Source organism: Oncorhynchus masou, chromosome 9, assembly GCF_036934945.1.
Source record: "Oncorhynchus masou masou isolate Uvic2021 chromosome 9, UVic_Omas_1.1, whole genome shotgun sequence".
NCBI lineage: Eukaryota > Metazoa > Chordata > Actinopteri > Salmoniformes > Salmonidae > Oncorhynchus > Oncorhynchus masou.
In genome coordinates this window covers 6,535,132-6,550,340 of record NC_088220.1, presented here as the reverse complement: position 1 = coordinate 6,550,340, position 15,209 = coordinate 6,535,132, and the positions used below count along the sequence as shown (strand labels likewise).

General features: G+C 47.3%; 1 protein-coding gene across 3 annotated transcripts in view; it reads left to right on the top strand.

Annotated features, from left to right (window-relative positions):
- Nucleotides 1-15,209, top strand: part of klhl4 (kelch-like family member 4) — an 87,450-nt gene that overhangs the window by 16,553 nt on the left and 55,688 nt on the right. For all 3 annotated transcript variants that reach the window (XM_064973073.1, XM_064973075.1, XM_064973074.1), the window contains exon 2: nucleotides 7,416-7,559. In XM_064973073.1, the coding sequence (XP_064829145.1) occupies nucleotides 7,416-7,559 (144 nt within the window). The remainder of the gene's footprint in view (nucleotides 1-7,415; nucleotides 7,560-15,209) is intronic.

Here is a 15,209-nt window from a genome sequence, read left to right as displayed (position 1 = left end):
CACACACACGACATATCAGCAAGCACTACGAACACTCACACCCCTGTAAATATGAACGGTTGAATCGGCAATGAAACCACTAATTCTAAAGGGTTGCAGATGGCCTCCTAGTTTAGAGAGTTGGGCCCGTAATCGGAAGATCGCTGGTTTGAGTCGACTAGATTCTATTTTTCTCCTTTTTTTTTAACTGCCGATGTGCCCTTGAGCAAGGCTCTTAAACCCTAGTTGCTCTGGATAAGAGTGTTTACTAACTGAGTCAAATGTAAATACATGTCTGATTCTATGCATCTTCATTTAAACCAAACATTTTATTTTTTATTTATTTTTTATTTTACCTTTATTTAACCAGGCAAGTCAGTTAAGAACACATTCTTATTTTCAATGACGGCCTGGGAACAGTGGGTGAACTGCCTGTTCAGGGGCAGAAAGACAGATTTGTACCTTGTCAGCTTGGGGGTTTGAACTCGCAACCCTCCGGTTACTAGTCCAACGCTCTAACCACTAGGCTACCTGCCACCTCTACACTCTAACCACTAGGCTACCCTGCTACCTCTACACTCTAACCACTAGGCTACCCTGTCACCTCTGCACTCTAGCCACTAGGCTACCCTACCTCCTCTACACTCTAACCACTAGGCGACCTGCCACCTCTACACTCTAGCCACTAGGCTACCCTACCTCCTCTACACTCTAACCACTAGGCTACCCTGCCACCTATACACTCTAACCACTAGACTACCCTACCTCCTCTACACTCTAGCCACTAGGCTACCCTACCTCCTCTACACTCTAACCACTAGGCTACCCTGCCGCCCCTACACTCTAACCACTAGGCTACCCTGCCACCTCTACACTCTAACCACTAGGCTACCCTGCCGCCCCTACACTCTAACCACTAGGCTACCCTACCTCCTCTACACTCTAACCACTAGGCTACCCTGCCACCTCTACACTCTAACCACTAGGCTACCCTACCTCCTCTACACTCTAACCACTAGGCTACCTGCCACCTCTACACTCTAACCACTAGGCTACCCTGCCACCCCTACACTCTAACCACTAGGCTACCTGCCACCTCTACACTCTAACCACTAGGCTACCCTGCCTCCTCTACACTCTAACCACTAGGCTACCTGCCACCTCTACACTCTAACCACTAGGCTACCTGCCGCCCCTACACTCTAACCACTAGGCTACCCTGCCACCTCTACACTCTAACCACTAGGCTACCCTGCCACCTCTACACTCTAACCACTAGGCTACCTGCCACCTCTACACTCTAACCACTAGGCTACCCTGCCGCCCCTACACTCTAACCACTAGGCTACCCTGCCACCTCTACACTCTAACCACTAGGCTACCCTGCCACCTCTACACTCTAACCACTAGGCTACCCTGCCACCTCTACACTCTAACCACTAGGCTACCTGCCACCTCTACACTCTAACCACTAGGCTACCCTGCCGCCCCTACACTCTAACCACTAGGCTACCCTGCCGCCCCTACACTCTAACCACTAGGCTACCCTGCCGCCCCTACACTCTAACCACTAGGCTACCCTACCTCCTCTACACTCTAACCACTAGGCTACCTGCCACCTCTACACTCTAACCACTAGGCTACCCTGCCGCCCCTACACTCTAACCGCTAGGCTACCCTGCCGCCTCTACACCATAACCACTAGGCTACCCTACCTCCTCTACACTCTAACCACTAGGCTACCCTGCCGCCCCTACACTCTAACCACTAGGCTACCCTGCCACCTCTACACTCTAACCACTAGGCTACCTGCCACCTCTACACTCTAACCACTAGGCTACCCTGCCGCCCTGCCGCCCACTATATTGATACAGTATATTGGTACAGTACATTGATACAGTATATTGATACAGTATATTAATATACTATATTGATACAGTATATGGGTACAGTACATTGATACAGTATATTGATACAGTATATGGGTACAGTATATTGGTACAGTATATTGATACAGTATATTGATACTGTATATTAATATACTATATTGATACAGTATATGGGTACAGTATATTGATACAGTATATTGATACACTATATTGATACAGTATATTGGTACAGTACATTGATACAGTATATTGATACAGGATATCAATATACTATATTGATACAGTATATGGGTACAGTACATTGATACAGTATATTGATACAGTATATGGGTACAGTATATTGATACAGTATATTGATACAGTATATTAATATACTATATTGATACAGTATATTGATACAGTATATTGGGGCAATAACCCTTCTCCATTAATAGCCGATACCTCTGGTAGATACAGACACAAAGAGACCTGATACCTCTGGTAGATACAGACACAAAGAGACCTGATACCTCTGGTAGATACAGACACAAAGAGACCCTACCTCTGGTGGATACAGACACAAAGAGACCTGATACCTCTGGTAGATACAGACACAAAGAGACCTGATACCTCTGGTAGATACAGACACAAAGAGACCTGATACCTCTGGTAGATACAGACACAAAGAGACCCTACCTCTGGTGGATACAGACACAAAGAGACCCGATACCTCTGGTAGATACAGACACAAAGATACATGATACCTCTGGTAGATACAGACACAAAGAGACCTGATACCTCTGGTAGATACAGACACAAAGAGACCTGATACCTCTGGTAGATACAGACACAAAGAGACCTGATACCTCTGGTAGATACAGACACAAAGAGACCTGATACCTCTGGTAGATACAGACACAAAGAGACCTGATACCTCTGGTAGATACAGACACAAAGAGACCCGATACCTCTGGTAGATACAGACACAAAGAGACCTGAAACCTCTGGTGGATACAGACACAAAGAGACCTGATACCTCTGGTAGATACAGACACAAAGAGACCTGATACCTCTGGTAGATACAGACACAAAGAGACCTGATACCTCTGGTAGATACAGACACAAAGAGACCTGAAACCTCTGGTAGATACAGACACAAAGAGACCTGATACCTCTGGTGGATACAGACACAAAGAGACCTGATACCTCTGGTAGATACAGACACAAAGAGACCTGATACCTCTGGTAGATACAGACACAAAGAGACCTGATACCTCTGGTAGATACAGACACAAAGAGACCTGAAACCTCTGGTAGATACAGACACAAAGAGACCCGATACCTCTGGTAGATACAGACACAAAGAGACCTGATACCTCTGGTAGATACAGACACAAAGAGACCTGATACCTCTGGTAGATACAGACACAAAGAGACCTGATACCTCTGGTAGATACAGACACAAAGATACATGATACCTCTGGTGGATACAGACACAAAGAGACCTGATACCTCTGGTAGATACAGACACAAAGAGACCTGATACCTCTGGTAGATACAGACACAAAGAGACCTGATACCTCTGGTAGATACAGACACAAAGAGACCTGATACCTCTGGTAGATACAGACACAAAGAGACCTGAAACCTCTGGTAGATACAGACACAAAGAGACCCGATACCTCTGGTAGATACAGACACAAAGAGACCTGATACCTCTGGTAGATACAGACACAAAGAGACCTGATACCGCTGGTAGATACAGACACAAAGAGACCTGATACCTCTGGTAGATACAGACACAAAGAGACCCGATACCTCTGGTAGATACAGACACAAAGAGACCTGATACCTCTGGTAGATACAGACACAAAGAGACCTGAAACCTCTGGTAGATACAGACACAAAGAGACCTGAAACCCTGCAGAAAAAGATCTGTGGTTGTGCTCTAAACCAGATACTCCAGGTAGATAAACACAAAGAGACCTATTGCAATGGTATTTACTGTACCTCTTCAATAGTAACTTACTGTACCTCTTCAATAGTAACTTACTGTACCTCTTCAATAGTAACTTACTGTACCTCTTCAATAGTAACTTACTGTACCTCTTCAATAGTAACTTACTGTACCTCTTCAATAGTAACTTACTGTATCCTGAAACAATGCCTAGGTATTGTGGCATTAAGAATTCTTGATGGAGTTTTCAAAAGATGCTCCTAGTTTAGAGGCTGATTTATTGGCTGATGAACAACACTATTCTGAAAAGAAAATAAACACCTCATGGAAATGTGCTGGTCCCAGGAGCGCTGTTCCAAAGCAATTAGTGTCCCGGAGATTGGTAGGCATGAAAAATCCTTACAGCATTCCTTTGAGCCCAAACAGGAGGTGATACATCTAGGTTTTACAGCCTCTGTCCTTTATTCAGTCTAGTTTAGTGTTGCCAACCAAGGTTGTGTCCCAAATGGTCCCCCATGGGCCCTGGTCAAAAGTAGTTCACTATATAGGGAATATGGTGCTATTTGGAATGAGCTCAAGACTCAATGAGTCAAACAGGGATAAATGTGACAGGGCAATAAATTACAGCAGTATTTACCAATAAATGTTTATACTATAGGCTGTGAACCCGGCTTCCTATGTACAGTTGACGACAGAAGTTTACATACACTTAGGTTGGAGTCATTAAAAGTAGTTTTTCAACCACTCTACACATTTCTTGTTAACAAACTATAGTTTTGGCAAGTCGGTTAGGACATCTACTTTGTGCATTGACACAAGACATTTTTCCAACAATTGTTTACAGACAGATTATTTAACTTATAATTCACTGTATCACAATTCCAGTGGGTCAGAAGTTTACATACACTAAGTTGACTGTGCCTTAAACAGCTTAGAAAATTCCAGAAAATGGTGTAATGGCTTCAGAAGCTTCTGAAAGGCAAATTGACATCATTTGAGTAAATTGGAGGTGTACCCGTGGATGCATTTCAAGGCTTACCTTCAAACTCAGTGCCTCTCTGCTTGACATCATGGGAAAATCAAAAAAAATCAGCCAAGACCTCAGAAAAAAATGGTAGACCTCCACAAGTCTGGTTCATCCTTGGGAGCAATTTCCAAATGCCTGAAGGTACCACGTTCATCTGTACAAACAATAATTTGCAAGTATAAACACCATGGGACCACGCAGCCGTCATACCGCTCAGGAAGGAGACAAGTTCTGTCTCCTAGAGATGAACGTACTTTGGTGCGAAAAGTAAATCAATCCCAGAACAACAGCAAAGGACCCTGTGAAGATGCTGGAGGAAACAGGTTCAAAAGTATCTATGTCCACAGTAAAATGAGTCCTATATCGACATAACCTGAAAGGCCACTCAGCAAGGAAGAAGCCACTGCTCCAAAACCGGCATAAAAAAAAGCCAGACTACGTTTTGCAACTGCACATGGAGACAAAGACATCATTTTTGGAGAAATATCCTCTGGTTTGATTAAAGAAAATTAGAACTGTTTGGCCATAACGACCATCGCTATGTTTGGAGGAAAAAGGGGGAGGCTTGCAAGCTGAAGAACACCATCCCAACCGTGAAGCATGGGGGTGGCAGCATCATGCTGTGGGGGTGCTTTGCTGAAGGAGGGATTGGTGCACTTCACAAAATAGATGGCATCATGAGGTAGGAAAATTATGTGCATATATTGAAGCAACATCTCAAGACATCAGTCATGAAGTTAAAGCTTGGTCGCAAATGGGTCTTCCAAATGGACAATGAACCCAAGCATACTTCCAAAGTTGTGGCAAAATGGCTTAAGGACAACAATGTCAAGGTATTGGAGTGGCCATCACAAAGCCCTGACCTCAATCCCATAGAACATATATGGGCAGAACTGAACAAGTGTGTGAGAGAAAGGAGGCCTACAAACCTGACTCAGTTACACCAGCTCTGTCAGGAGGAATGGGACAACATTCACCCAACTTATTGTGGGAAGCTTGTGGAAGGCTACCAGAAATGTTTGACCCAAGTTAATCCATTTAACGGCAATGCTAACAAATACTATTTGAGTGTATGTAAACTTCTGACCCACTGGGAATGTGAAGAAATAAATAAAAACTGAAATAAATCATTCACATTCTTAAAATAAAGTGGTGATCCTAACTGACCTAAATTAGGGAATGTTTACTAGGATTAAATGTCAGGAATTGTGAAAAACTGAGTAAAGATGTATTTGGCTAAGGTGGTACGTAAAAACGTCCGATTTCAACTATATAAAAAAAATGCATTCAGCAAAGTTAGTTTGACAGAATTTTGTTTCTGAAAAGAGGAAAGCGACACGTTGTCCTGTGTGTGTGTGTGAATTCTGTTCCTGTTCTCTTTTTATATGGTGGTGTGGACTGATAGCATATGACATCATAGATGTTGACATTTCTTACAGTCTCCATGTACAGTGTTGTTCTTTGAAAACTATGAATCTCCTCACAGAAAAAAGCTTTTAGGATCAGTCAATTCCCGCTGAGAGTTGAGATTGTTTACGCAGTGTAACAAACAACTTAAATGTCAGCAAGTGGATTTTATCCCTTGAAGGACACTAAAGTAACTGGTCTGAATTATTTGCCACAAATCTGAAGGATTATTTTGAGTCTGTAAAACAGCATGTAATCTACCGGTCTTTGGGGAGCGGGGCTCAGAATACAGCTTTACCACAATACTGTGAAGGGGAAGCCAGCTCAATTGCTTAGTCCATGTCTATAAAAAACAAAACACGTTTTGTTTGGCAGGCGAGGCGGATTTGCTCAGATTGTAAACAGACTGTCCCGCTGGAGTTTAGCGCTCAGTTTCTTTACCACTTAGGCAGTTTAGTTGTTACACTTTTAGTCAGACTGGTGGGGAAAGAAGACGGTATAAATGATGTTTGACTGCCGCATAGCAAGTTGCGTTTCATCGAATCACTATAATTGTGTTTCTATGATTGTGATACAATATACCTTTTAGGTCTGCTAGGTTCACTCTTCGCTCCAAAAAGGTTATTTGTCTGTCCCCGTAAGAGAGCCCATCTTGTTTCCAGGTATAACTCTTTTGGGTTCCAGGTAGAACCCTTTAGGGTTCCATGTAGAATCCTCGGTGTAAAGGGTACTACGTGGAACCCAAAGGGGTTCTACCTGGAACCAAAATGGTTCTACTCAAAGGGTTTTCTTTGGGACAGTCGAAGAACCCTTTAAGATTCTAGATAGCACCTTTTTTCTAAGAGTATATGCTGTATCCACCTTCTCATACCTGGTTAAATCAATTTTTGTTTTTATGGGGGGGGGGGGGGGGTTCTACCAAATGGGAATGGGGGATTGCGTTCCACTTATAAAATAATATACTATTCACAGTTCATATGTGGTTCTACCAAATGGGAATTGCGTTCCACTTATAAAATAATATACTATTCACAGTTCATATGTGGTTCTTAAAAATGCTGATATAAGTTGCATTAAATCATATAACTTCTTCCATGTAGGGCTACAACCATGATTACTTACACATATCCTTCATCTTCTTCTGCTTCTCCTCCTCCTCTTCCTCCTCCTCCTCTAGGATGTGCTCCAACGGCTCGGATGAGTTCTTCCAGGCTACAAACCATGCGGAACAGACCTTTCGCAAGATGGAGACTTATTTTCAGCACAAGCAGCTGTGTGATGTCGTCTTGATAGCAGGAGATCATAAGATCCCGGCTCACAGGTCAGTGCCTGCTGCTCTTCTTAAATGTAATTACACCTGGTGAAATACTGGCTCTGCTATACTGGCTCTGTCCCAAGTGACACCCTTATTCCCTGTAAAGTGCACTACTTTTGACCACGGACCATAAGGCTCTGGTTAAAAGTAGGGCACTATATAGGGAATTTGGTGCCATTTAGGACATAGCCTATATGATTAATCCGGATCAATAATATCATGATAGCCACCTGTGGGAATCTTTTCACTGATTACCACCATAGATAACACAAGAATTAGATTATCTGTTCAATCAATTTTTACTATCTAATAAAACAAGGCTCTGCTCTTATTTCAGAAGGGCTTCAGATAGCAATTTGAGGGTCCAGAAAATCCAGAGGAATTTTTATTTATTTAACCTTTATTTAACTAGGCAAGTCAGTTAAAGAACAAATTATTATTTACAATGACGGCCTAGGAACACTGGGTTAAGTGCTTTTGTTCAGGGGCAGAACGACAGATTTTTACCTTGTCAGCTCAAGGACTCAATCTAGTAACCTTTCGGTTACTGGTCCAAAGCTCTAACCACAAGGTTACCTGTCTCCCCTACACACAAACCACTAGGCTACCTGCCGCCCCTACACTCGAACCACTAGGCTACATACCGCCCCTACACTCTAACCACTAGGCTACCTGTCTCCCCCACACTCTAACCACGAGGCTACCTGTCTCCCCTACACTCTAACCACTAGGCTACCTGACGCCCCTACACTCTAACAAATAGGCTACCTGACGCCCCTATACTCTAACCACTAGGCTACCTGACGCCCCTACACTCTAACAAATAGGCTACCTGACGCCCCTATACTCTAACCACTAGGCTACCTGCCGACCCTACACTCTAACCACAAGGCGACCTGCCGCCTCTACACTCTAACCACTAGGCTACCTGTCTCCCCCACACTCTAACCACTAGGCTACCTGTCTCCCCCACACTCTAACCACTAGGCTACATGTCTCCCCTACACTCTAACCACTAGGCTACCTGTTGCCCCAACACTCTAACCACATGGCTACCTGCCGACCCTACACTCTAACCACTAGGCTACATGTCGCCCCTAAACTCTAACCACTAGGCTACCTGTCTCCCCTACACTCTAACCACTAGGCTACCTGTTGCCCCTACACTCTAACCACAAGGCTACCTGTCGCCCCTACACTCGAACCACTAGGCTACCTGTCGCCCCTAAACTCTAACCACTAGGCTACCTATCGCCCCTACACTCTAACCACTAGGCTAACTGTCGCCCCTACACTCTAACCACTAGGCTATCTGTCTCCCCCACACTCTAAGCACTAGGCTACCTGTCTCACAAAAACTCTAACCACTAGGCTACCTGTCTCCCCACACTCTAACCACTAGGCTACCTGCCGCCACTACACTCTAACCACTAGGCTACCTGTCTCCCCTACACTCTAACCACTAGGCTACCTGTCTCCCCTACACTCTAAACACTAAGGCTACCTGCCGCCCCTACACTCTAACCACTAGGCTACCTGACGCTCCTATACACTAGGCCCCACCTCTTCAAGGAATACCTAGGATAGGATAAAGTAATCCTTCTAACCCCCCCCCCCCCCTTAAATGATTTAGATGCACTATTGTAAAGTGGCTGTTCCACTGGATGTCATAAGGTGAATTCACCAATTTGTAAGTCGCTCTGGATAAGAGCGTCTGCCAAATGACTTAAATGTAAAATGTAATGTAAATAGGCTACCTGCCGCCTCTACACTCTAACCACTAGGCTACCTGCCACCCCTACACTCTAACCACTAGGCTACCTGACGCCACTACACTCTAACCACTAGGCTACCTGACGCTCCTATACTCTAACCACTAGGCTACCTGCCACACCTACACTCTAACCACTAGGCTACCTGTCTCACCCACACTCTAACCACTAGGCTACCTGTCTCCCCCACACTCTAACCACTAGGCTATCTGTCTCCCCTACACTCTAACCACTAGGCTACCTGCCGATTCTACACTCTAACCACTAGGCAAGTTGTCTCCCCTACACTCTAACCACTAGGCTAACTGTCTCCCCCGCACTCTAACCACTAGGCTACCTGCCGCCCCTACACTCTAACCACTAGGCTACCTGTTGCACCTACACTCTAACCACTAGGCTACCTGACGCCCCTACACTCTAACCACTAGGCTACCTGACGCCCCTACACTCTAACCACTAGGCTACCTGACGCCCCTATACTCTAACCACTAGGCTAACTGCCGCCCCTACACTCTGACCACAAGGCGACCTGCTGCCTCTACACTCTAACTACTAGGCTACCTGTCTCCCCCACACTCTAACCACTAGGCTACCTGTTTCCCCCACACTCTAACCACTAGGCTACCTGTCTCCCCTACACTCTAACCACTAGGCTACCTGTCTCCCCTACACTCTAACCACTAGGCTACCTGTCTCCCCTACACTATAACCACTAGGCTACCTGTTGCCCCTACACTCTAACCACAAGGCTACATGTCGCCCCTACACTCTAACCACTAGGCTACCTGACGCCCCTACACTCTAACCACTAGGCTACCTGACGCCCCTATACTCTAACCACTAGGCTACCTGCTGCCTCTACACTCTAACCACTAGGCTACCTGTCTCCCCCACACTCGAACCACTAGGCTACCTGTCTCCCCCACACTCTAACCACTAGGCTACCTGTCGCCCCTACACTCTAACCACAAGGCTACCTGTCGCCCCTACACTCTAACCACTAGGCTACCTGTCGCCCCTACACTCTAACCACTAGGCTACCTTTCGCCCCTACACTCTAACCACTAGGCTACCTGTTGCCCCTACACTCTAACCACAAGGCTACCTGTCTCCCCTACACTCTAACCACTAGGCTACCTGTCTCCCCCACACTCGAACCACTAGGCTACCTGTCTCCCCCACACTCTAACCACTAGGCTACCTGTCGCCCCTACACTCTAACCACAAGGCTACCTGTCGCCCCTACACTCTAACCACTAGGCCACCTGTCGCCCCTACACTCTAACCACTAGGCTACCTTTCGCCCCTACACTCTAACCACTAGGCTACCTGTTGCCCCTACACTCTAACCACAAGGCTACCTGTCTCCCCTACACTCTAACCACTAGGCTACCTGTCTCCCCACACTCTAACCACAAGGCTACCTGTCTCCCCTACACTCTAACCACTAGGCTACCTGTTTCCCCCACACTCTAACCACTAGGCTACCTGTCTCCCCTACACTCTAACCACTAGGCTACCTGTCTCCCCTACACTATAACCACTAGGCTACCTGTTGCCCCTACACTCTAACCACAAGGCTACATGTCGCCCCTACACTCTAACCACTAGGCTACCTGACGCCCCTACACTCTAACCACTAGGCTACCTGACGCCCCTATACTCTAACCACTAGGCTACCTGCTGCCTCTACACTCTAACCACTAGGCTACCTGTCTCCCCCACACTCGAACCACTAGGCTACCTGTCTCCCCCACACTCTAACCACTAGGCTACCTGTCGCCCCTACACTCTAACCACAAGGCTACCTGTCGCCCCTACACTCTAACCACTAGGCCACCTGTCGCCCCTACACTCTAACCACTAGGCTACCTGACGCCACTACACTCTAACCACTAGGCTACCTGACGCTCCTATACTCTAACCACTAGGCTACTAGCCACACCTACACTCTAACCACTAGGCTACCTGTCTCACCCACACTCTAACCACTAGGCTACCTGTCTCCCCCACACTCTAACCACTAGGCTATCTGTCTCCCCTACACTCTAACCACTAGGCTACCTGTCTCCCCCACACTCTAACCACTAGGCTACCTGATGCCCCTACACTCTAACCACTAGGCTACCTGTCTCCCCTACACTCTAACCACTAGGCTACCTGTTGCTCCTACACTCTAACCACAAGGCTACATGTCGCCCCTACACTCTAACCACTAGGCTACCTGTCTCCCCCACACTCTAACCACTAGGCTATCTGTCTCCCCCACACTCTAACCACTAGGCTACCTGTCTCCCCTACACTCTAACCACTAGGCTACCTGTCTCCCCTACACTCTAACCACTAGGCTACCTGTCTCCCCAACACTCTAACCACTAGGCTACCTGTCGCCCCTACACTCTAACCACAAGGCTACCTGTCGCCCCTACACTCTAACCACTAGGCTACCTGACGCCCCTACACTCTAACCACTAGGCTACCTGACGCCCCTATACTCTAACCACTAGGCTAACTGCCGCCCCTACACTCTGACCACAAGGCGACCTGCTGCCTCTACACTCTAACTACTAGGCTACCTGTCTCCCCCACACTCTAACCACTAGGCTACCTGTTTCCCCCACACTCTAACCACTAGGCTACCTGTCTCCCCTACACTCTAACCACTAGGCTACCTGTCTCCCCTACACTCTAACCACTAGGCTACCTGTCTCCCCTACACTATAACCACTAGGCTACCTGTTGCCCCTACACTCTAACCACAAGGCTACATGTCGCCCCTACACTCTAACCACTAGGCTACCTGACGCCCCTACACTCTAACCACTAGGCTACCTGACGCCCCTATACTCTAACCACTAGGCTACCTGCTGCCTCTACACTCTAACCACTAGGCTACCTGTCTCCCCCACACTCGAACCACTAGGCTACCTGTCTCCCCCACACTCTAACCACTAGGCTACCTGTCGCCCCTACACTCTAACCACAAGGCTACCTGTCGCCCCTACACTCTAACCACTAGGCTACCTGTCGCCCCTACACTCTAACCACTAGGCTACCTTTCGCCCCTACACTCTAACCACTAGGCTACCTGTTGCCCCTACACTCTAACCACAAGGCTACCTGTCTCCCCTACACTCTAACCACTAGGCTACCTGTCTCCCCCACACTCGAACCACTAGGCTACCTGTCTCCCCCACACTCTAACCACTAGGCTACCTGTCGCCCCTACACTCTAACCACAAGGCTACCTGTCGCCCCTACACTCTAACCACTAGGCCACCTGTCGCCCCTACACTCTAACCACTAGGCTACCTTTCGCCCCTACACTCTAACCACTAGGCTACCTGTTGCCCCTACACTCTAACCACAAGGCTACCTGTCTCCCCTACACTCTAACCACTAGGCTACCTGTCTCCCCACACTCTAACCACAAGGCTACCTGTCTCCCCTACACTCTAACCACTAGGCTACCTGTTTCCCCCACACTCTAACCACTAGGCTACCTGTCTCCCCTACACTCTAACCACTAGGCTACCTGTCTCCCCTACACTCTAACCACTAGGCTACCTGTTGCCCCTACACTCTAACTACAAGGCTACATGTTGCCCCTACACTCTAACCACTAGGCTACCTGTCTCCCCCACACTCTAACCACTAGGCTACCTGTCTCCCCCACACTCTAACCACTAGGCTACCTGTCTCCCCTGCACTCTAACCACTAGGCTACCTGTCTCCCCTATACTCTAACCACTAGGCTAACTGTCTCCCCTACACTCTAACCACTAGGCTACCTGACGCCCCGACACTCTAACCACTAGGGTACCTGACGCCCCGACACTCTAACCACTAGGCTACCTGTCTCCCCCACACTCTAACCACTAGGCTACCTGTCGCCCCCACACTCGAACCACTAGGCTACCTGCCGCCCCTACACTCTAACCACTAGGCTACCTGTTGCCCCTACACTCTAACCACTAGGCTACCTGACGCCCCTACACTCTAACCACTAGGCTAACTGACGCCACTCCACTCTAACCACTAGGCTACCTGACGCCCCTATACTCTAACCACTAGGCTACCTGCCGCCTCTACACTCTAACCACTAGGCTACCTGTCTCCCCCACACTCTAACCACTAGGCTACCTGTCTCCCCCACACTCTAACCACTAGGCTACCTGATGCCCCTACACTCTAACCACTAGGCTACCTGTCTCCCCTACACTCTAACCACTAGGCTACCTGTTGCTCCTACACTCTAACCACAAGGCTACATGTCGCCCCTACACTCTAACCACTAGGCTACCTGTCTCCCCCACACTCTAACCACTAGGCTATCTGTCTCCCCCACACTCTAACCACTAGGCTACCTGTCTCCCCTACACTCTAACCACTAGGCTACCTGTCTCCCCTACACTCTAACCACTAGGCTACCTGTCTCCCCAACACTCTAACCACTAGGCTACCTGTCGCCCCTACACTCTAACCACAAGGCTACCTGTCGCCCCTACACTCTAACCACTAGGCTACCTGTCGCCCCTACACTCTAACCACTAGGCTACCTGTTGCCCCTACACTCTAACCAGTAGGCTACCTGTTGCCCCTACACTCTAACCACAAGGCTACCTGTCTCCCCTACACTCTAACCACTAGGCTACCTGTCTCCCCACACTCTATCCACTAGGCTACCTGTCTCCCCTACACTCTAACCACTAGGCTACCTGCCGCCCCTACACTCTAACCACTAGGCTACCTGCCGCCCCTACACTCTAAATAAAATCAAATCAAATCCAATTTTATTTGTCACATACACATGGTTAGCAGATGTTAATGCGAGTGTAGCGAAATGCTTGTGCTTCTAGTTCCGATAATGCAGTAATAACCGAAAAGTAATCTAACTAGCAATTCATAAACTACTGTCTTATACACAGTGTAAGGGGATAAAGAATATGTACATAAGGATATATGAATGAGTGATGGTACAGAGCAGCATAGGCAAGATACAGTAGATGGTATCGAGTACAGTATATACATATGAGATGAGTATGTAAACAAAGTGGCATAGTTAAAGTGGCTAGTGATTCATGTATTACATAAGGATGCAGTCGATGATATAGAGTACAGTATATACGTATGCATACGAGATGAATAATGTAGGGTAAGTAACATTATATAAGGTAGCGTTGTTTAAAGTGGCTAGTGATATATTTACATCATTTCCCATCAATTCCCATTATTAAAGTGGCTGGAGTTGAGTCAGTGTCAGTGTGTTGGCAGCAGCCACTCAATGTTAGTGGTGGCTGTTTAACAGTCTGATGGCCTTGAGATAGAAGCTGTTTTTCAGTCTCTCGGTCCCAGCTTTGATGCACCTGTACTGACCTCGCCTTCTGGATGATAGCGGGGTGAACAGGCAGTGGCTCGGGTGGTTGATGTCCTTGATGATCTTTATGGCCTTCCTGTAACATTGGGTGGTGTAGGTGTCCTGGAGGGCAGGTAGTTTGCCCCCGGTGATGCGTTGTGCAGACCTCACTACCCTCTGGAGAGCCTTACGGTTGAGGGCGGAGCAATTGCCGTACCAGGCGGTGATACAGCCCGCCAGGATGCTCTCGATTGTGCATCTGTAGAAGTTTGTGAGTGCTTTTGGTGACAAGCCAAATTTTTTCAGCCTCCTGAGGTTGAAGAGGCGCTGCTGCGCCTTCTTCACAATGCTGTCTGTGTGAGTGGACCAGTTCAGTTTGTCTGTGATGTGTATGCCGAGGAACTTAAAACTTGCTACTCTCTCCACTACTGTTCCATCGATGTGGATAGGGGGGTGTTCCCTCTGCTGTTTCCTGAAGTCCACAATCATCTCCTTAGTTTTGTTGACGTTGAGTGTGAGGTTATTTTC